Source organism: Gopherus flavomarginatus, chromosome 14, assembly GCF_025201925.1.
Source record: "Gopherus flavomarginatus isolate rGopFla2 chromosome 14, rGopFla2.mat.asm, whole genome shotgun sequence".
Taxonomy (NCBI): domain Eukaryota; kingdom Metazoa; phylum Chordata; order Testudines; family Testudinidae; genus Gopherus; species Gopherus flavomarginatus.
In genome coordinates, this window is record NC_066630.1 from 35271851 (window position 1) to 35296389 (window position 24539).

The following is a 24539-nucleotide window of genomic DNA, read 5'->3' on the forward strand; positions in this document are numbered from 1 at the left end:
ACTTTGCATTTATCAACATTGAATTTTTATCTGCCATTTTGTTGTCCAGTCACCCAGTTTTGAGAGATCCTTTTGGAGCTCTACGCAGTCTGCTTGGGACTTAATTATCTTGAGTAGTTTTGTATCATCTGCAAATTTTGCCACCTCACTGCTTACCCCTTTTTCCAGATCATTTATGAATATGTTGAATAGGACTCAGCCAGTACAGACCCCTGGGAGAAAAGCACTATTTACTGCTCTCCATTCTAAAAACTGACCATTTATTCCTACCCTTTGTTTCTTATCTTTTAACCAGTTACCAGTCCAGGAGAGGACATCGCCTCTTAACCCATGACAACTTACTTAGCTTAAGAGCCTTTGGTGAGGGACCTTGTCAAAGGCTTTTTGAACATCTAAGTACACTATATCCAATGGATCCCCCTTGTCCACATGCTTGTTGACCCCCTCAAAGAATTCTAGTAGATTGGTGAGGCATGATTTTCCTTTACAAAAACTATGTTGACTCTTCCCCCAACAAATTATGTTCATCTATGTGTCTGACAATTCTGTTCTTTGCTATGGTTTCAACCAGTTTGCACAGTACTGAAAACAGGCTTACGAGGCTGTAATTGCTGGGATCACCTCTGGAGCCCTTTTTAAAAATTGGTTCCACATTAACTATCCTCCAGTCATTTGGTACAGAAGCTGATTTAAATGATAGGTTACAAACTACAGTTAGTAGTTCTGCAATTTCACATTTGAGTTCCTTCAAAACTCTTGAGTGAATACCATCTGGTCCTGGTGACTTATTGTTTAGTTTATCAATTTGTTCCAAAACCTCCTCTAATGATACCTCAATCTGGGACAGTTCCTCAGGTTTGTCACCTAAAAAGAATGGCTCAGGTTTGGAAATTTTCCCTCACATCCTCAACTGAGGCAAAGAATTCACTTAGTTTCCCCACAATGGCCTTATCGTCCTTGAGTGCTCCTTTAGCATCTCGATCGTTCAGTGGCCCCACTGGCTGTTTATCCGGCTTCCTGCTTTTGATGTACTTAAAAAATATTTTGCTATTACTTTTTGAGTCTTTGGATAACTGTTCTTGACATTTTTTTTTTGGCCTTCCTAATTATATTATCACACTTCAGTTACCAGAGTTTATGCTCCTTTCTATTTTCCTCACTAGGATTTAACTTTCACTTTTTAAAGGATGCCTTTTTGTGTCTCAGAGCTTCTTTTATTTTGTTGTTTAACAGTGGTGGTACTTTTTTGGTCCTCTTACTGTGTTTTTTCTAATTTGGGGTATACATTTAAGTTGAGCCTTTATTATGGGGTCTTTAAAAAGTTTCCATGAAGCTTGCAGGAATTTCACTTTTGGCACTGTACCTTTTAACTTTTGTTTAACTAACTTCCTCATTTTTGTGTAGTCCCCCTTTCTGAAATTAAATGCTAAAGTGTTGGGCTGCTGTGGTGTTTTTCCCCAGGGATGTTAAATTTAATTATACTATGGTCACTATTACCAAGCGGTCCAGATATATTCACATCTCGGACCAGATCCTGCGCGCCACCTAGGACTAAACCAAAAATTGCCTCTCCTCTTGTGAGTTCCAGGACTAGCGGCTCCACGAAGCAGTCATTTAAGGCATCAAGAAACTATCTCTGCATCCTGTCCTGAGGTGATGTGTACCCAGTCAATATGGGGATAGTTGAAATCTTCCATTATTATTGAGTTTTTTAATTTTTATAGCCTCTCTAATCTCCCTGAGCAGTTCACAGTCACTATCACCATCCCAGTCAGTAATATATACCTACTGATATATTCTTATTATTAGAGCATGGAATTACTATCCACAGAGATGCTATGGTACAATTCATTTAAGATTTTTACTTCATTTGATTCTACGCTTTCTCTCACATATAGTGCCACTCCCCCACCAGCATGACCTGTTCGGTCCTTCCGATTTAATTTGTACCCTGGTGCTATTGTGTCACATTAATTAGTCTCATTCCACCAAGTTTCTGTGATTCCTATTATATCAATATCCTCTAATACGAGGCACTCTAGTTCACCCATCTTATTATTTAGAGTTTTAGCATTTATACATAAGCACTTTAAAAACTTGTCACTTCTTAGCTGTCTGCCATTACATGATGTAATTGAATGGGACTATTTAATTTGACTGTTTCTCATCAGATCCTACCTGTATTTTGTTGTCTTCCATTCTCTTCTCTTTACTAGGACACAGAGAATCTCCATTAATAGATCCTCCCCCAAGGAATATCTCTGTTAAAACCAGGTGCTCCTCTGCACAGGTTGGCTTTCCTTCATTTAAAAACTGCTCTATGACCTTTTTAATGTTAAGTGTCAGCAATCTGGTTCCATTTTGGTTTAGGTGGAACTCAGCCTTCCTGTATAAGTTTCCCCTTTCCCAGAAGTTTCCCCAGGTCCTAATAAATCTAAAGCCCTCCTCCCTACACCATCATCTCATCCATGCATTGAGATCCTGCAGCTTTGCTTCTCTAACTGGCCCTGTGCATGGAACTGGAAGCATTTCAGAAAAGGTGACCATGGAGGTCCTGGACTTCAATCTCTTACCTAGTAGTCTACATTTTGCCTCTAGGACTTCTCTCCTATCCCTTCCTATGTCCTTGGTACCTACATGTACCACGACTACCAGGCTCCTCCCCAGCACTAAAACATAAGTCTATCTATGTGTCTCGAGAGATCCTCAAGCAAGTCACCATGCGGTTCTCCCTGTCATCACAAACCCAACTATATATGTTTCTAATGATGGATCCCCCATAACTATTACCCATTTCTTCTTAATAATTGGAGTTCTCAGTGCAAGAGGATACCATTACATCATTTGGAAGGAAGGTCACAACTATGGGATCGTTTTCCTCTACTCCAGTTGGATGTTCTCCTTCCCTGAGACTTTCATCCCCCTCAACAGCACAGAGGCTGTCAGAGCACAGGTGGTACCCTGTGTCCTGATTAGTCTCATCTATATACCTCTCTGTCTCCCTTAGCTCCTCCAGTTCAGCCACTCTGGTCTCCAAAGCCTGTACATGGTCTTTGAGGGCCAGGAACTCCTTCCACCAAATGCACACATATGCCATCTGCCCATAGGGCAGGTAATCATACATGCTGCATGGGTGCAATAAACTGAATAGCCCCTATTCTGTTGCTGAACTTCTGCATGCATAAGCTTTTTCACTCCTGCAGCTCAGTTTTTTGTTGAGGCTTTGATCCCACAAACACACTAGAGACAACAAACTTACCCCAAGGGTCACATAATTGCTCCTCCTTCACCTGGAGAGCTCTCTCGCAAAACTCCCCTGTTAGCTGCTCCTGTCCGCTAGCTCCTTGGGTCGCTTAGGAACAAGCTTTTTAAAGCCTGGTCTTCCTGAGCAGCCTCGCCCCCTGGTTAAGGGTTGATGGGTGCTGAAGGGCTTAGGGATCAAAGCCTTGTTAAGAAGCTCTCAGCCTTGCCTAACAGGCTGCTAGGCTCAGCACACGGTCCTCCCAAACAAACAGACTATACGATATATTTCAGTAAAGGAGCAAGCACACCACAAACAAACACAAATACACAGTGTCTTAAAAAAACTGCACTTTAAAAAATATTTCTAACAAAATTGAAAATGTTAAGCAACCTAAATATAAGTGTTACTATTACTCCCCTCAATTTACACTGTAAAGTGTTTTTCCTCAAAATTAGGGCACATGCATTCCACTGCCCTGTCATGACCAACTCCCCCTCTGAAAGGCTAGGGACTGATTTTAAAAGATTAAGTACAGTGCATATATTTAAGAACTAAAATATGACAGTCCCGTTGCATTTACTAACTAGACAAGAGGAGAGTCTCTCTTTCAAAACAATTGAGAAAAGGGTCAATTTATTTGCATGCAAGACACTAAACCTAGTTCTCAGTTTCCCATCCTATTTAAGTCCTCTGGTAAATCCTTATCACACAATACCAGGGTGATTTACTAATGTGATTCAGATGTTATCTGTACATGTCATCCACACATCCTGCAGTTACAAAAAGAAGTGTTCCCTCTCCCTAAAGCAACTGAGCCATTTCCTCCCCCACAGATTGCACAGAGTTCTCACCACCCACTGACTAATGAATCAGCACACTAAACAGCAGCCACAGGCACCACTGTGACAAACTCAATCCCCCAGGAAATAACAGTCCCCAGTGAAACAGTATGCCCCCTTCTCTTTTGTTTTCTATCATATTCCAGCACACTGGACCAAGATGCATTCTTTTAAAAGACACTCAGCTCTGACTCATTGCCCCAGTCTCATCACATGCATCTCTTCATTCGTAAGTGTTCTGTCAACTGCCTGTTTGCTGGCTGATCACAATAATTAAATTCCAGCATTGATCCCACCTGTCTCTGAATCATACCCAACATGGGCTATTTAAAACAGCAGTCTCTGCAATGGTTTAGTTTACTAAACATTATCTCCTGTGTAAGAAATATTTATAAAATATTTGCTCCCAGTGAGAGAAATTTCATACGGTTAAACCCAACTTTTTATCATCTCATCTACTCAAAACCTGGTTTACGTACCGGGCCCACTAGTTAAAAGGTACAAACTCTGTTCAAGACAAGCAAGTAAGATATTCAGTTAGGAAGTTGTGTATCCATCTTTAGCTTTCAATTACCTTAGAAAACCTAAATGTTTTTATACATGTTTACTTGTATTATCAACTTCTATTGAAGTCCCCAAATATAACATGAGTCACAAAACTTCTTACTTTACAAGTTGGAGAATATACTCTAAAGGCCACTTGTGAAGTAAAAACATGTTAACACTTTGTATGATAGCATTTATGGCACTAAATGAGGGGACTGGAACTTTCTCCCCCAATATTTTCAGTTTTAAGATAAATGTATGTAAATTAGGAATTTTTGTAAACTTGTTAATTTTTATTTTAAAAAGTAGTACTTGCAAATCATTACAAATAAATCCTTTTGGTAAAACAGGATGGGCTACAACAATAATTGTGACATGCAGATTAATTAGCAAAGTTTAAAACAAGTTTATAGCTTAAGAGCAGTCAATGTAAAACTCCTGCTGCAGATAATACTTTAACATATTGATCATTCATACACATCTGCTCAAAGAAACTAAGGAAAAAATCATCAAGTTACAGGTGACACACAACTAATCAGAATGTCTGTTAGTTTCATTATGCACTCTGTGCCAACTAGTTTTCTCCAACAAGGAAACAGTACATTAAGGTTATATTAGCAATCACTAAAAGATGCAGGCTTTTACATTGTTGCTATGATCAGCACACTAAGATTAGTTCTCACTGACTCATTTCAAATAGAGGATATAAATCTTCAAATTTTAACATACATATAAACCAGTAAGAGGCACAGCATTTTTTAATCTTAGAGCCAAACACGGTTTATTACTTTTCCAAAATAGTTTTAAGTAAAACAAATAAATTTTAATTAATGAAGTTTTGTAGTCAATCCCTAAATTATCATTTGAGAAAGAGTAATTCTGGCTATTAATATTGCAGACCATGGTGATAAGAAAACAAAAATAAAGAAACTGGATGGCACACTAGACTTGTGCACAAAATACACCAAGATTCAAATATTGATTTAGATCAAATGTGACTATGTAATTGACTAGTAACTTATACAATATACCCTGCTCCAGACAATGCTACTAGTTCTTCACTATCACTATACCACGTGAACTCTCAAATTGTTAAATTATGTCAATGTGCAAGGTATTTTTTAAAAAAAATCTTATTTTATTTGGCATTCCTAGACAAAATGCTGAAATTAATCTTCTGACCTCAGATTCTTAGATGTATATATATTAGCTAGTGACATTTATGCAAGTGATCGTCATATACAAATATTCTAAATTCTGGGTTGCTTACCCAGATCTTTCTAAACAGAGGTGTTACATCATCGGTACTCTGAACATAGATTATATTAACAAGTTCATTCTTTTGAAAGTTGTTTGTTTAAAAGAAAAAATAATATAGTTTAATCTCATAAGCACCTAGAGAAAATTCTTAAAACAAAAGTCATCTTTTTGAAAGCTAAATTTAGCCAAATTAGTTACTTAAATTTGGTCTTAAACAAAAATCTCATGAAGATGAAAAGGAAGCTACTCAATGCCTGACAAACTAGGCCCCATCTCCATTTGGTATGACTTTTTTCCCCCCCACTCGGTAAATGTCACCATGTTTTGTAGACAAAACAGGAATAATTTTACCATAGGTATTTTCCCTTTTTCATTGAACCACAGTAAACCAATGAGTCTTTTGGTTTTTCCTTATTTAAACATCTTCCGTGATCTCGTAGTACAGTGCCTCCCCATTGGTTAAATTTGATGGCAATTCTACCATTTTCCCCTTTGCATTATGTCACCTACGCCTCATACCCAAAACACAGTATTAATTTTGTAAATCACATTCCACAATCTTTAGAAAGCTAGAGTTCAAAATCAAAACTTTTATTTACTATATGCCATTAGCCTTGGGCAACTAAGGAAACACTGAAGAAACATATGGAAATGAATATTATGGCACATTAGCTCTTAACATTTACATGCTGGACTGTCTAGTAGAAATTATTCTAGCACTTTATATAAAATGAGAAACAGCATTTCGTAATTCAATATTTCAGGGCTAGAAAAATCAGACCTTTTGAGTTTTGCTGAATAAAAAAAGGGATAAAATACTCTTTAAACAACTGAATTGCAAACTTTCCAGAAGCCCTTATGAATTGCTAATAAACTCTAGGGAAGTTCTGCTAAAATTTGGGATGGCAAAATATTAAAAATATTTGAGCCTAGTGTTAAATATTTAATCTGTAAATTATTTAGACAGCTCTTTATATCTAAGCAAGTCAAAGTGCTATTTAACATTTATAAACTCCAGAGAGTTTTCCCTCTCCCACCATAGAGCAAAGGATTCTGATTTTGTGCCTTGGAACTTGTTACAGCTAAATTAAGAAACACATGGTTTCCAGGAATGATACACAGTGAATCAACTTCACCCTCTACATTCTCAGAAAAGTGTGTCACTTAGTTTTAACTTCAGCAGTGAGTCTATCACCTGCCTTATTGAACACTCAAGAATAAGGAGGGAGAACAGTGCTAATTTTCAGTAGTTTTAGGCGTGCAATGGGAGTATTTTCACACACAAATGAATAGATTGATAGCCGTCCATTTAAATGTACAAATACTGAACTACTTTTGATAATCAGGCTCAAAATGCTAACTGTTCAGAATGTTCTGCTGCTAAAATGAATACCGAAAAATGCTGTAATAATTTCTGTCCAAGAATTCCAACACTATAGTAGCACTCCCTCAATATGGCCACTCAATATAAAAATATGGATTCAGATTCAAAGTAACTAAGTCTTATAAAGGTGATATTTATTCCAAATCCTAGAGCATTTCCCAAAAGCATGTTCCATAGCAAAAGCTGATGGATTGTCATTAAGCAACTTAGCAACATTTAAATGGTGCCTGCTTTAATTACAAACAAAAAAATCATTTTTCCAGGACATTATTTTTAGAAAGTATTTCTATATCTCATTAATGGAGTGCCATTCATTTTTACTAACACAAAATAATATTCATTTGTCAACTCCAGCTAGAAAAACACTTGTTTCAAAGTTCAAAACTGTGACAGACAACTTTCCACATTGCCAAAACAAGTCACTGATAAATTTGAGTTTTGAGACTATAACAGGGTTCAGAAAAGAACTAGATGCGTTTACGGAGCAAAGGTCCACCAATGGCTATTAGCCAGAATGGGCAGGATGGTGTCCCTAGCCTCTGTTTGCCAGAAGCTGGGAAAGAACAACAGGGGATGGATCACTTGATTACCTGTTCTGTTCATTCCCTCTGGGGCACCTGACATTGGCCACTGTTGGAAGACAGGATACTGGGTTAGATGGACCTTTGGTCTGACCCAGTATGGTTGCTCTTGTGTTCTTATGAGTTTGGGTTTCTGAGACATAAACAAATCACAGAAAAACACTTTTCCAGCTACAGTGAATAGCATAGAATTTTCTAATGTAATTTTTAGAAAAGTGAGAGTCATAGTACTATTAGTGCAATTTTATCTTTTGCTACTACAGTGACTATGTAACATGATACCTTTTCCAGGACTGTTAAATGTTTGGTTACAATAAACAAGCTAATTAGCAGTTTTAATGAACCACACAGATGGTCTGAAGAGAACTGCTAACAATAACAGAAAAGACATGATTAATACAATTTTCCAGTACTACAGGTTTTATTCCTTGATTAAAAATAGTCAGTGCTGCATTTAGAAGTCAGTGGAGAAAAAATTAAATTTTAATTGTACCGAAACTGTATTCTTAAATGAGAGATAGTTACTTCCCCATAATTATTTTCTGAAGTGATACAATCTGATCCAGTAGCATTCTGGAATACAGGTACCAACATGCAAACCTGGAGGTAATTCCCATATTCAAGAATTCTGAACTGTTGGACTGAGCATGGGGCACACATTATACTTGACCAAACTCTGCAAACAAAAGCTAAAGTAAAACAAAAAGGCACCCTGATGACTTATTCTCTTTACAACCTCAACAAGTAGGCCCACACTCCCCAAAAGTACAGTAAAACAAAAACACAACCCCACCTCCAAAACACAACAAAATACAGATTGCCACTGAGACAGCAAGGATTAAAATGCCTGGATACATTCAGATTAGCAGAGATGCTTTGAGGTATCCAAAAGAAATCTTTTGAGGGTCATCTGTTACACTACAATGGCTAGACTCTATAAGGAAAAGGCTTTTAAACTTAAATCTTACCCTCTCTACTACGGAAATGGCAGGTTTTGAAAAACTGCAATTCTTTAGTTTTAAACTAGGCACAATACATATGTTTTTTAAAAGAATAATGCTGTCATTTCGACACAATATTAAAAAGACAAATGCTTCTGTGCTTCTATTAAAACTAGGCTTGGCAGAATTTGATTTTTATTTTTTATAATTTCAATGGTTATATTGAAGTTTATTTTATCTACCATATATACTCGTTCATAAGCCAAATATTTTTGGTAAAAAAGTGACATCAAAGGGGGTGGGGTGACAGCTTATAAATAGGTCTACACCAAAATTTGATGATTCTAAACTCTATGGAATCATTGAATTGAATATCTAATACAGGGATTGGCAACCTTTGGCATGTGGCCCGCCAGAGTAAAAACCTTGGTGAGCTGGGCCAGTTTGTTTAACTGCCGCGTCCGCAGGGTCGGCAGATCGCGGCTCCCACTGGCCGCGGTTCGTCACTCCAGGCCAATGGGAGTGGCAGAAAGCAGTGGTCAGCACGTTCCGCGGCTCACGCTGCTTCCTGCCGCATGAAATATAGGGTCGGCTTATGAAAGAGAGTCATACAGTTTTTGCTATTTTTACCTATCCCTTTTTTGGGCGGGGGAGAGGGGGGTCAGCTTATAAACCAACAGGCTAATGAATGAGTATATACGGTATTTAAATTTTTCACAGGAAACTATGGGAGGTGTCAATGATAGATGTTGAGATTCAAAACCTTAAAAGTTTTATAACCACTAAAACGCACACTATCAACTTCATAAGTCATAGTAAATATCCTTAAATCAAACTGTAATAAGTTCTCACACCATTTTTTTCTTACGCTGCTTATCTGTAAATTCTGATCATCAATGGAAATATTTTTGTTGGTTTCTGAGTGTACAGCGAAATCAGAATTTATGGATAAAAATCTAGTATTTCCAAGTCTGACTATAACTGCATACATTTCACTAACAAATCATACTCACACAACTAAAATTGTGCTGTTTTCTCCCATATTTAGATACATTATATGCTTTCCAGATGGAAAATTACAAAAAATTGGTGAGGAAATTTTCACTATTCTAAAATGGTATGAGAATACAGAATTACAAATAAAAACTACAAAAAGGGCTTCCTCTAATCTAAATGTAGATAATACAAAATTTACAAATAAATTGCAGCATTCCCCTTAAAGCACTTATACATGGCAAGGCCACCATGCTTGCCAATTGGAATTCTGCCACACATCTGGGCAGCAGACTAGTGAGGAATAATCAGTGCTCTGCCCTACTCTGGAATAAGGTAGTACTCAAGAACAACAGTGCTTTGGCTACTAGGAATAAAATTGACTAGGATGGAATTACAGCAGATAGCATTTGCTCTCAAGAAGTGGGGGGGATGGGGAAGAGAAGGCAGGCAGCTCGGCAACACAGCAGAAAGATAACAAAGGGATAAACAAGAGATGAAGAATAACTGATGTAAGTGAAACAGGAGTTCTCCCAAAACTGGTGCAGCGTGCCACCAAGAACATGGAGCACCAAGGTTCAAAGGCGAGCTATTATATATTGTTAGTTTGTTAGACTACCATTTCTGAATTGGTGAAGTGAACTCAGAAGTGCGTAGCAAGGATGCACCCATTAGAAAGCACCCAATGTTTGAAAGAAAAGAAAAGCAGCAACTCTGGATGCTAGTAGGATCGAATAGGGGCAAGGAAAGGGGCAAAAACAAGCAACTCACTTTCTCTGCCCCTTTAACTATCATACAATCCCTCAGCAATTTTTCAACCCTCCCTTCTTCCTATGTACAACTCGGCTCTGGAGGGCATGAAGCGATACTATATAGACCATGCAACCAGCTCCACCAGCGTGGGGTTCACTTAGGAAAGCAGAAGGGAAGAGGATAGAACCCTTACCTATCCATCCCTACAGAACAGCACAGAAAAACTGAGGGCTGGAAAAGCAAGTTCAACTGTTTAGATTGCATGCGTTAGTTATTTTTCTCTCTCAATCATTTCATTTTGGTGTATTTAAAATTTTACTACATTCATTTTGAGAAACTTGCAATTAATTTTTCACAAAGCAGGTCATGGGACAATTTCTTTTTTTTAGCTTTTGTAGTTTGCAGATCAAAAAAGGTTGAGAGCCACCCCTTTTAAACTAAAATTGTCATTTTACATATATTATATATATGGAAAAGCCCAGCCTTCGCAAGGAGATGGGCAAAAGACTTCTTCATGCCTCCCTGGAAACGTGCTTCAAACTTTTTTTTTTGGGGGGGGGGGGGAAGCAAGGAGCGGGGTGTGGGCTTCAGCCTTCATATACATTCAAATCTTTGGCTTTTCTGCTGAGACTGCCCAACAAGAGTGCCAATTGGTGACAATTCTGGGGACTGTCTCATTTGTAAAACTGCCCTAGGAAACGTGAGAGAAACTGAAATTTGTTTCACATAGGCCATAGAAACAAATCAATGTCAATAGTTTATGCTGAAGAGAGACACGAACAGTTAAAATTACGTGTTTTGCTTAGAATTGTTATACTATTTTACTCTACTTCCAAAATCTTGTAGATTGTTGAATACATGGTTAAATAAGGAACTTTCTGAAGGAAATTAAGCACATATGGTACACAGAATCTAATGTATGAATATTTATTCAATAAATGGTATGGTATTAAGACAAATTAATGCAAGTTATTCAATTTTTGTCTTTTGTACTTTTTGTAGCTATTTAGCTTTCATCACCCAATAACATTTTACAGCATCTCGCTTATTCTGCATAGAAGACAATCAACTTCAAATGAGGAACATTCCCAATAACGGCTGGGAATTTTCTTTAGTAAATCAACAAAGTAGTTATCTTTCACAAAAAACTGTCTTAGACACCACGCTTCTTATACCTCAAATTCCTGAAAAATTTACTCTAGTCAAAATAATAAATTAGATTAATTTCAGTTTTGTATAGACAAGAGATGGTCTGAGGAGAATTTCCCAACAGTCAGACACCATTAACAAATTTCTGGGGTGAACTGATTTCTTAAACTTTTATGCAGCACTTACCACTTCCTGACCTCCTCAGCAACCATTCAATTCTTGACATCAAAAAACGGACACAAGCTACACTACCTCAAAAAACAGTTTAAACTAAATGCACTTAATTGGGTCTTGATTTCCAGACAAGTTGAAGAAAGATTGAGAATGGGACAAAACGTTTATCCAGATTCTTCCATAAAGGAAGCAAAGGACCTGCCTGTACATGATCTGTTGTATCTTCTGATATCTGCATCTTTAAGTTCAGCCAAAGCAAATGGAAATGCTAGTCTTCTTGTTCACTCTTATCCTCTCTACAAGCCTGGATCTTGGGGAAGCAGAGGAAATGTATGGATTTTCTGCTTAGCCCAAACATCTGAAAATATAACCACCAGTAAGCAGAAGATATGATAATCCTTCATTGGCAAAAACCTGCGGTTGGCATAATAACCCTCAGTACAAGAAAAGTTATTATGTTCCTATTTATCAGGCACAAAGTTTGTTGTGGTAGGCCAATAAGTCAACCTGCTTGAATTTTTAGCTGAATATCTACTATGCATTGAATTGCTTATAACATGCAAGAGATCTTCATTTACTAAGGGCTGGGGACGGGGGGTGAAACGGTCATCAGCATAACTACATCTCTCAGGAGTGTAAAAGAATCCACACCCAATAGATGTAGCTATGCTGAGCTAAACTCCACCGTAGACAGCGCTAGGCTGATGGAAGAATTCTTCCATCAACCTAGCTACCGTCTCTCGGGGAAGTGGATCAACTACAGTCCCACCCTGTCACTGTAGTGAGTGTCTATACTGAAGATCTACAGTGCTACAGCTACAAGCATAGACAAAGCATCAGAGTTCTTTCCTTTAAAATGATCTGTCCTTGTCATAAACAGATAGTTAAGGGTTAATAGAACAGGAGTACTTCATGTCTCTTTTGACTGTAAAGGGTTAACAAGTTCAGTGAGCCTGGCTGTCACCTGACCAGAGGACCAATCAGGGGACAGGATACTTTCAAATCTTGAGGAAGGGAAGTTTTTGTGTGTGCTGTTAGTGTTGGTTGTTGTTCTCTCTGGGTTCTGAGAGTGACCAGACGTGCAACCAGGTTTCTCTCCAATCTCTTTGATACAGTCTCTTATATGTCCAGAATAGTGAGTACTAGGTAGATAAGGCAAGTTAGGCCTATGTTTGTTTTCTTTATTTGCAAATGTGTATTTGGCTGGAAGAAGTTCAAATTTGTATTTTGCTGAAAGGATTTTAATTTGTACTTGTATACTTGGGCTGGGAGGGTATTCCCAGTGTCTATAGCTGAAAGACCCTGTAACATATTCCATCTTAAATTTACAAAGATAATTTTTACTGGTTTTTTTTCCTTTCTTTAATTAAAAGCTTCTCTTGTTTAAGAACCTGATTGTTTTTTTATTCTGGTGAGACCCCAGCGGACCCCAGCTGCATCACAAAAACGAAAAAAAAAAAAAAAAGAAAAAAAAGAAAAAAATCTCTGGCTGCACCATTCTCTGATTCCCTTTTGGACTGTGGGAGCTTCAGGGAAAGCAGGATAGGAGATTGACAAGTTCTATCCAAGTCAATGGAAACTGAGTATCAAAGGATAGTTGTGGTAGGCCAATAAGGCCACGTCCAGACTAGGATATTAAAATCAATTTTAGATACGCAACTTCAGCTACGTGAATAACGTAGCTGAAGTCGAATTTCTAAAATCAAGGTACTCACCCGTCTGGATGGCGCGGCATCGATGTCCGCGGCTCTCCGTGTCGATTCCGGAACTCCGTTCGGGTTGATGGATTTCTGGAATCGATGTAAGCGCGCTCGGGGATCGATACATCGCGTCCAGACTAGACACGATATATCGATCCCCGAGCAATCGATTTTAACCCGCCGATGCCCCGGGTTAGTCTGGACGTGGGCTAAGCCAACCTGCTTGAATTTTTAGCTGAATATCTACTATGCATTAAATTGCTTATAACATGCAAGAGATCTTCATTTACTAAGGGCTGGGGACGGGGGGGTGAAACGGTCATCAGCATAACTACATCTCTCAGGAGTGTAAAAGAATCCACACCCAATAGATGTAGCTATGCTGAGCTAAACTCCACCGTAGACAGCGCTAGGCTGATGGAAGAATTCTTCCATCAACCTAGCTACCGTCTCTCGGGGAAGTGGATCAACTACAGTCCCACCCTGTCACTGTAGTGAGTGTCTATACTGAAGATCTACAGTGCTACAGCTACAAGCATAGACAAAGCATTAGAGTTCTTTCCTCTAAAATGGTCTGTTCTTGTCATAAACAGATAGTTAAGGGTTAATAGAACAGGAGTACTTCATGTCTCTTTTGACTGTAAAGGGTTAACAAGTTCAGTGAGCCTGGCTGTCACCTGACCAGAGGACCAATCAGGGGACAGGATACTTTCAAATCTTGAGGAAGGGAAGTTTTTGTGTGTGCTGTTAGTGTTTGGTTGTTGTTCTCTCTGGGTTCTGAGAGTGACCAGACGTGCAACCAGGTTTCTCTCCAATCTCTTTGATACAGTCTCTTATATGTCCAGAATAGTGAGTACTAGGTAGATACCCCATACCACAGGCATCCAGAGCAGCCCAAGAAAGAGGAAACGGAGAAGCAACGAAACCAAGAATAAACCAGTTACTGTTCCCTGATTGTCTGCCACAGCCTTGGTACAGGTTAAAATAGTCTGGAGGAGGGAGTGGCAGTTCCTGAGTAGCAAAAAAATATTAATTGTGAGCCTCTGACCTTTCTGAAATAATACTTTGGGCCCTCATGCTGGAGATTAGATATCATTGGATTAAATGGATTGCCCAAATGTCACACAGGAAATCTACAGTGCTGGGAACTGAACTTGGATTTCCTGAATTCTAGGTCAGTGGATCAATAAAATTATCCTATCAGAAAAATCTTTTATGAACGGGATTGTGTTCAAAGCGCCCAAGTGCCTTAAGCATACAAACCTTCTAAGCAAGCTCCAGATGTAAAGCGGGATGGACATGTAGTTACTACAGATCTGAATTAAAGGACTTTGAAAGCCCATTCCTAATCACAGTTCCTCCCTGGACTTCCAGCTAAGTAGAGGATATTAGATGTTCTGTGCGCTACTCAAAGGCAGTGATAATGTTATGACCACATACACCTAAAGGTCTCCTTGTGAGGAGGCACACCATGGTAACATGGCCCTTGGTGAATCCTACTGACTACCATCTGTTCTTTCACCAGCAGGGTCAAACAGTGACAGTATTGTTGTAACACTCTGCTCAGGGCACCCAGAACTGCAAACCACTATGTTACCTCGCTCTGCTTCAACAAGGGAGAGCTTTACTGGCATTTAGACTGTACATCAGCTCCCTGTCACATTAAGTCTGCCCACCTCACTAAAAGTTCCAAGACACTGACATTCTTATCCTTGCCTTGCAGGTAACACTCAGTTCCAGAGTTCCACAGAGATGCCACTCTGCAGTGTTCAGTGACTCTCACTGGATACTCAGAGAATTATCAAGTCTGCTGCCTCCAAAGAGACAGTGCACACACCAACTGCTGGCTCGCTGAGGACCCATTCTTTACCTTAATATATAGCACTAAGATGCTTTTGTAATAAGACAGGAATAAGTTTATTTATAAAGAACAGATTTAAATAATACCAAGCAAGAACTGAAGAAAGAAAAAGGTTACAAACAAAACAAAAAAATAACACTTCTAGTACCTAAAACTTAATTCTATCAAGCTATGTCTCTGCCCAACACAGTTTCTCACCTTAAGTTACCAGTATCTCCAGCCTTCAGGCAAAAGGATCCAAGGTTCACAGAACCAGAGAGTGCTGTCTCTTTGTCCCCTAAGTGATGGATAACTAAAATGTCCTTTTGCTCCCCTTATATTTCCCAGAGTCCATTGCCTTTGTCTCAGAAGTCAGGAAGACCTCAGGGATGTCAAATTCTGGTATGTTCCCCAGTGTGCTCACCATGTTGCTTCTCCCACCATTTGTTAGCTTGACTGCTTTGTTTACCCTTTTTGTAAATGTACTTTCACAGTCTATGACCTACAAAACTTAACCCAGATGCGCAAATCCATATTCCTTTGTCCAGAGTTTGTCAAGTCTGCCCCCACAACATATTTTAGGAACATATTTCCAGCACGCACGCACACACACACACCGAACCACCATCGGTATATACATCATGCAATGATATTCATGACCAGTGTGTCACCAGTTTTTATATAACTTACTCAATACAATAATATTATACACCATCAGTTGATTCAATTTCCCTCATACAAACCGTTAAAAACACACAGTCGGACAAAGTCTAGAGAAGGAATTTCTTAACATTAAGTGACTGGCTCTTGGAAGAGCTAAAGCACATAAGAGGAGGCTATTCTACTTAGTCTTAAGTAATACAGAGGAGTTAGTTGTTCTACTACTGTTAATTCTTCAATTACATGCTAAGAGCTAATGTTAAAAAGAAACCCTGATGCCATGATACCAAACTTTTTAAAAAGAGATTTCAAAAAAAATGAAGAGGCTAGTAAAGAAGGCCCTATGGTCAAATGAAGTAAAACCCTTAAATGAATGGAGGCTACTTAAGGAAACACTAATAGTACCTCAGAAGGCACCTAACAAAAAAAGGGAACCAAGAAGACAAGCAATAAACCAATACAGTTAATTAACAAGGCTTGAGAGGATATTCAAACAAAAAGATTCTAAAAGAACTGTAACTCTAGGGAAGTCAAACAAATATAAGTTACAGCAGGCTATATGTAAGAGGGAAATTAGGAGGATAAAAATTGATTTAAGAAGAAATGTATAAAAAAACCAAATTATTTAAATATACAAGAAGTAAGAAGCCTGAAAAAAACTGAGGGGTCCCCTGGATTACCAAAGGTTAAAGAGCAGTTAAGGAAGATAAGGACGTCTGAGAAACTAACTCATTTTTTGAATCAGTTTACCACAAGGGATGTCAGGGAAATACCTACTATAGACCTGACCTTTTTTGGTAATAAAGATGAGGCACTATACGAGACTGAGGTGTCAGAAAAAGATGCTGGAACAGACTGATAATTTAAAAAGAAACAAGTCACCAGGCCTAGATGATACACCTCCAAGAGTTTTGAAGGAGCTCAAGCATGAAGCAGCTGAGCTGCTAGCAAAAATATGAAACCCCATTAAAAAAGCCACTATACCAAAGGATTGGAGGATAGAAAAATATTCTAAATCTATTTTAAAAAGGTGCAAGGAGTGATCTAGTGTATTACAGACCAGTAAGCTTTACATCGGTAAATTGGTTGGAAAAGTAATTAAAAAATGACTGAGTCCAGCCAGCTTGATTTCAGCAAAGAAAAGTCTGTCAATAAAGTAGTGGATAAAGCAGAACTAGTTAACAATTTATTTATAGTATCAGAGGGGTAGCCGTCTTAGTCTGGATCTGTAAAAGCAGCAAAGAGTCTTGTGGCACCTTACAGACTAACAGATATTTTTGAGTATGAGCGAAGTGGGCATTCACCCACAAAGGCTCATGCTCAAAAACATCTGTTAGTTTATAAGGTGACACAAGACTCTTTGCAATTTATTTATACTTTCAGCAGGACCTTGAGAAAGTCCCTCACAAGATGCTGAAGAAACTAAGCCATGGTCTGAGAGGCACTGTCATGCATGAAAAACTGGATAAAACAGAAAACAAAATAGGAATAAATGGTCAATTTACATCTTGGCAAAAGGTTAACAGCAGGGTGCCTCAATTTGCCATACTCCACCCAGTGTTTAATATATTTATTAATGATCTCAACCGTGGCACAATCTGAAGAAGAGTGATGAATGTCAGAAGGATTTAAACTAGGTGAATGGCAGACAATGGCAATACTAATTAATGCAAAACGGAAGAAGAGATTTCAATTACTTCAACACTTTACAAGGGTCTAAATTTACTATACGAACTCAAGAAAAGACACAGGCATCTTGGAGACTGGCTGCGTGGAGGACCTCTGACCATGTGCAGCTGTCGTCAAAAAAAAGCAAACAAGATGTTTAACTGCATAAGGAATGAAATGGAGATTAATATAGGGGAAAAATATAAAGTTTTAAGACTCAATGGCACAGTTTCCTCTGGAATCTTGTGTGCAGTACTTGGTTGCCATACATCAAATATAGTGTTGCAAAATTAGAATAGGTTCAGAGAAGCATGACAAAAATGATTAAGGATAGAAAAACCTCACATGGATGGAGATGGTAAAGAGTAGAATATTTTTAACTTTACAATAATAAAAGCATTTAAAATAATATCAGGGGCTTCTATTTTCTCTTTTTCATAATGGAAAAACAAAAGGGATACTCAATGAAATTAAAAGGTAACATTCAAAACTGATAAAAGGAAATACTTCCTCACAATACAGACCACACTGCCATGGTATGTTGTTGATGTAAAAAACAATGCAATATTCAGAGACAGATTCAACTTTTACATAGATGATAAAAATATCCAGAGTTACAATAGTTTATGCTAGCAAAGGAAATCTGAAAAGAAATAAAACCTTGTTTAAGCCAATCTCTTAACGCATATGGATGAGGATGAGACATTCATGTGGGCAGATTACCCTACGTCTGCCTACTGTTGGGCTTCTTGAACCTTCCTGTGAAACAGATGGTGATGGCCACTGTCAGAAAGGACCCTGGACTAGGTAGGCCACAAATCTGATCCACTGTGCAACTCCTACACTTCCTTTGAGCTTTTTATTTTTAGAAGTTCGTTGAAAGACTTCGTTTTATGATCTTTAGCCTCTAGAGGCCAATTTTTTAGAACGTATATATCCTTGTAGGTACAAAATAACTCAAATTGCACGTTTCTGTCTGCAAAGATCTATCCCCCAGAGTCCCAATAACTATTAAGGAATTTGTTATCCTCAAAAAGGCCTCCCATGTCTCATAGACTCATAGACTCATAGACTCTAGGACTGGAAGGGACCTCGAGAGGTCATCGAGTCCAGTCCCCTGCCCTCATGGCAGGACCAAATACTGTCTAGACCATCCCTGATAGACATTTATCTAACCTACTCTTAAATATCTCCAGAGATGGAGATTCCACAACTTCCCTAGGCAATTTATTCCAGTGTTTAACTACCCTGACAGTTAGGAACTTTTTCCTAATGTCCAACCTAAATCTCCCTTGCTGCAGTTTAAGCCCAGTTTAAGCTGGGCTCCTATTCTGTGGATAAAGAACAGGATGCTAATTCATTTTCCCTGGACAACAAACTGGACTCTACTATGGAATTTTTTTTAAAGCTCCCTTAGAAAACTGTTTATCTGAAGAATAAAATTACATGATTAAGGACAAAAACTGTTTATAGTCGGCAGTAATGCACTTACAAATTCTGAATAAACTATTTCTGGGACATTAGTTGGTTAACCAAACACTCTGAAACAGTAAAGAATTCTAGAATAAAAAGATTCCAGTATTTGTAAGTATAACTTTATCTACATTCAGGATCTCAGAGTTATGCCTAGAATAATAATTAAATGACAGCTCCCTCAATAGCCTATATTTTATTCATATAATTAAAAACATGCCTTGCTGGCACAGCTCCAGTGATGAACAAACACACATTATGCACTGCCTTAAGAGTTAAAGCTTACAAAAAATTGTTGCATGGACCTACAGAAATCACGTCTGAGTATAGAGACAGTTGAATATGTGCAAAAAAAAATAATCATAAAACTCCTTACAAAGTTATATAAAGAATAAGTGACAGACAACTAAACTACAATACTATAATGCCATCAGGTGCTTTCTGTTGATGATGTAACACACTTCTACCCTGTTTGCTTCTCTTCTCAACATGCTATGGGAGCAACTTCACTTTAAACCAAGTTCTGTATAGCACAAGCTTGATGTCACATGTGATTTATAATAATGCTATATCACACCCATGAATTTGTGATTTGTCCAAACTACAGTACAATACCATTCATGTTTTATTAGATGATCTTCTACTTCTAAATGGCCCTAAATGAAAAAATACCGGAGACTTACATTTAGACAAACATTCTGAAAGTTTACTATAAACTAACATGTAAAAAGCAAGAAGTAGAATACAGTGATAAGATCAATTCTATTTGGCTTTGCAGTAGTATATACTAAATTCCTGCAAATCTGGTGGCTAAGTTTGCAGACAGTACAAAATTATTCAAGACAGTTAACTCCAAAGCTGACTGTAAAGAGTTACAAAGGGATCTCACTAAACTGGGTGACTGGGCAACAAAATAGCAAATGAAATTCAGTGTTGATAAATGGAAAGTAATGCACTTGGAAAACATAATCCCAACAATACACACAAAATTAGCTGTTACCACTCAAAAAAGATCTTGGAGACACTGTGGACAGCTTCTGAAAACATCTATTCAATGTGCAGGAGCAGTCCAAAAAAAAGCTAACAAAGTTAGGAGTGATCAGGAAAGGCACAGATAAGGCAATAAATATAATGCCACTGTATACAGCCATGGTATGCCTATACCCAAAATACTCTGTGCAGTTCTGGTCACCCGATCTCAAAAAAGATACATTAGAATTCGAAAAAATACAGTGAAGAGCAACAAACATGATTAGGGGTATGGAACAGCTTCCATATGAGGAGAGATTAAAAGACTGGGATTGTTCTTAGAAAAAGATGACTGAGGGGAGGGATATCATAGAGATCTATATCATCATGAACGGTGTGGAGCAAGTGAATAAGGAAGTGTTATTTACCTTCACACAATACAAGAACCAGGGGTCACGCAATGAAATTAATAGGATGCAGGTTTAAAACAAACCATAAGAAAGTACTTCCTCATATGATGCACAGTCAACCTGCTGGGAATGTTGTGAAGGCCAGAAGTATAACCGAGTTAAAAAAAATTAGATAAGATCACGGCAAATAAGTCCATGAATAGCTATTAGCCAAGATATTCAGAGTCACAAGCCTATGCTCAGGGTCTCCCTAAATCTCTGACTGCTGGAAGCTGGGCAACAGGGGATGGCTCTCTCGATGAATTAACCTGTTCTGTGCATCCCTTCTGAAGCATTTGGCACAGGCAACTGAATTAGATGTATCGCTGGTCTGACCTAGAATGGCCATTCTTAAGTTCTTAATTCACCCCTTTAAAAATTCATTCCAAGTTAAAAAAAAATCACGGAAGTAAATAAAATTGTTTATTTTTGGAATAGGCAAATACAGACTTCAGTTTGCTATGTTACAAGAAAAAATTCCTCATTCAATTAAGAGCCAGAATCAATATTTTTCAGTAAGAGCCAAACTCAATTCATCTTGTTCACCACAGAAGCCAGAACCCAGCCTTCCCCCCACTGCCTGCCCAAAATGTGTTTTTTTAAAATCTTTTGCAGGCTTCCACAGTACAGCAGAATAGCTTTACAAAACACAAACATGATACAGTATTATCAACTTGAACTCCAGTTAATTTCAAAATACAAGTTAAAAGAAACTTCAGGTACTACATTTGACCCTGAGTAAGTCCTTTGAGAATTTGCAATCAGATTTTCCTATTTATACTGACGTGGGAAAACTCAATAGGCCATTATGTAAAACTTTATGAAATATTTCCTTGTCTTTCAGTTGTTTTTAATGTTAGTAGTTACGTCTAACAAAAGATTAAAAACAGATAGTGTGAGTTTTAAGTTTTAAGAACCTTTATAAAAAGAGAATGTCATTAGAAAACAATACTACAGAAAAATGACCCAGCCCCAGAGGGAGTCCAAGAGCATATACACTGTCTGACCCAAAGCCCATGGTCAATGGAAAAGTCTCACTAACTACAATGGCTTTGGATCAGGCCCATATAGCCTACACAGTATAGAGAAACATATCCATTAAGCATTGTTCTTAAGTATTTTTCCTATACAGTGAAACCATACATTAACCAAAACAAAAAAAACAAAAAAACCCCAGTAAGTTTATCACAGTGACCTCTCAAACACGTTTTATGAGATGAAAGATATAACCTAAACACTAATAAAGTACTACTGTGCCATTAAGGAACTTTAGTCAGGGAGCAGGGTTAGGTCAGTGGTTTGAGCATTGGCCTGCTAAACCCAGGGTTGTGAGTTCAATCCTTGAAGGGGCCATTTAGGGATCTGGGGCAAAAATCTGTCTGGGGATTAGTCCTGGTTGGAGGACTAGATGACCTCCTGAGGTCCCTTTCAACCCTATTATTCTACGATCAACCATTTCAGAACAGCAGAACAGCCAAAGTCAGCAATGTATTTAAAGTAGTATTTATTCTTTATAATTTGCGATGGTAAAAGTCAAGCAAAAAAATGTCCAGTGGACGAACAAGAGCAAATTCCTACACTTCATATCAATTGCCAACCTGAACCCTGCCAAGAGAATGTGCTCAGTGAGACTAGTGAAAATTTCTCTAAGATAACCTGCTAGTTAAGGTTTGTAATTTTAATGAAGTCCCAAAGGTGTGTCTACTGTATCTTAAAAGCTAACAAATTTCAGTTGTGCCTAAACATTTTATTATGAAGAAGTGGGCTTCTGCCCTCCAAAATAAATGAAAATAAATAGAAGGAAAGAACCAAGTATTACACCACATACCTTTCCCCAAGAAATATAAAAAATGTTTTAAAGTAAGTTACAATTAAAATTTATTTTTAATAATCCTTAGAGAAATTTAGCAGATTTCATCTTAATAATTTTCATCGGTATTTTTATAACTAACTCTATTACGCATTGAACTGTGGAACATTAAGAATTTCAAATAATACACACAGTTTATATTAAAAGCCCACTGACACTGCACATAAAAATCTTTGAATTGCAACAATTTCCTTCTTACCTTGCCTGCCTCTCTTTCAAAGTCGACATATTCCCGGGTTGGTGTCTGTCGCTGCTCCCCCTGCCAGCTGGCCGGAAAAAACTGGAGAGACAGATTGGTTCCTGTGGCCACAAAAGCCTTTTAGAAAAATCAATACAAACAGGATCAGGGAGCAAGACATTACATAAATTATGCAGGCAGTCATTTATTTTTACATCAGTTTATGTCTTAAGCCAAGCAGCATAGAGAATACTTAAAGTCAAAAACATGCACTCATCATTTTTCTTAAGTATTAAGTTACAAACATCTGATTCCATTTTGACAACATTTGCCATTGGCTGCTTCGGAAATAAAATACAACATGGAATCAATACTTTCTTTCAAATCAGTTTTTGCTGACATTAGATTCTGTTATTTCAGAATTCTGTCAGGAAATCCCGTACCAACAACTCAGTACCAAAACCTACTAAAAAAAGTGCTTACATGTTGTAAAAAGTAGTATTTTTCCCAGTTAGAAGAACTTTCAGAAGAAAGTGAGCTGCAGAGACTTGTTACTGTGAGCACAGATTTTGAACAAAAAAATCTTATCTGTTTTTCACAGATACATAAATCCAGGAGGCATATTACCCGAGATCTAAAGACAAAAATGCAAGGAAAATATTTATTTACCCTTATTTTGCATGCTGACAGACAGGTGAGCGAACGCACCATCAATTTACCCCTCCATATATCGCATAATATTACACTGTCAAGTTGTGAAATCTTGTTGTCACCATAGCTAGTGCGTGAGTGGGTAAACACTTCAGCGAAATCCAGATTAGTAGATGTTCCATGTATGAGAAATCTGTTGTATTCTCTCTCTAAAACTCTTGAAGGGACATTGACTTAACCTTATCAGAAATGAGAACCCCTGTGTTCAAGTAAATCATGACCTTCAACTTCAACTGAAAATAAAGTTTCATTTTCATTCATAAGAAGTTTAGACTTATGCATATCACACAGGGGCGACTCTAGCTTTTTTGCTGCCCCAAGCATGGCAGTCAGGCAGCCTTCGGTGGCTTGCCTGCGGGAGGCCCCCGGTTCCGCAGATTCGGCGGCTTGCCTGAGGGAGAGCTGCGGGACTGGCGGACCTCCCGCAGGCAAGTCGCCGAATCTGCGGAACCGGGGACCTCCTGCAGGCAAGCTGTCGAAGGCTGCCTGACTGCCACCCTCGCAGGGATCGGCAGGGCGCCCCCTGCGGCTTTCCACCCAGGCACGCGCTTGGAGTGCTGGTGCCTGGAGCCGCTGCTGATACCACAGCAATTCAAACAGGGAAAGAGAGCTCCAACTTGCACAGCTGGGAGGGAGAAAATAATGTGGGTAGAAGTAGAAATCTGATTCACTTTTTCAGTTATGATATAGTACAGTGTTTAAATATGCACACACGGATACACACTTATACCAGAACATACTGTTAAAATATAGTTATATCAAATAGAATGTCTTACAATCAAATTTCAGGACTGGCTACCATTATTCACTTAAATTTAAAAGAATACTAATCCAGAAAACAAACAGTTTATTCATAAAAAGTACATAAAAATATAACTCAAAATAATCTGAATTTAGAGAGATGATTTACTGAGAGGAGCATAAAATGGATGTTTCCTCTAAGCAATGCAGAATTCAGCAACTTAGCAGTAATAAAAAAAAATCACTCTACTACACTATCACTTAAAATATAGTTCGCTCTGCGTCATTTTGTATAAGTCATTGTAGAAGAACAGTGTCATAGGATCAATATCTCTCACTTTGAAAATGAAACCTGCTTTGCCCTGACATTTTTGTAACAGAAGGAGACTAATATCCCGTGATTAGGTTTAATCTAT

At 38.1% G+C, this 24539-nt stretch overlaps 1 protein-coding gene across 4 annotated transcripts in view; it reads right to left on the reverse strand.

Moving 5' to 3' along the window:
- Nucleotides 1-24539, reverse strand: part of CBFB (core-binding factor subunit beta) — a 72856-nt gene that overhangs the window by 42874 nt on the left and 5443 nt on the right. For all 4 annotated transcript variants that reach the window (XM_050922806.1, XM_050922804.1, XM_050922805.1 and 1 more), the window contains exon 3: nucleotides 22693-22809. In XM_050922806.1, coding sequence (XP_050778763.1) covers nucleotides 22693-22809 — 117 coding nt within the window. The remainder of the gene's footprint in view (nucleotides 1-22692; nucleotides 22810-24539) is intronic.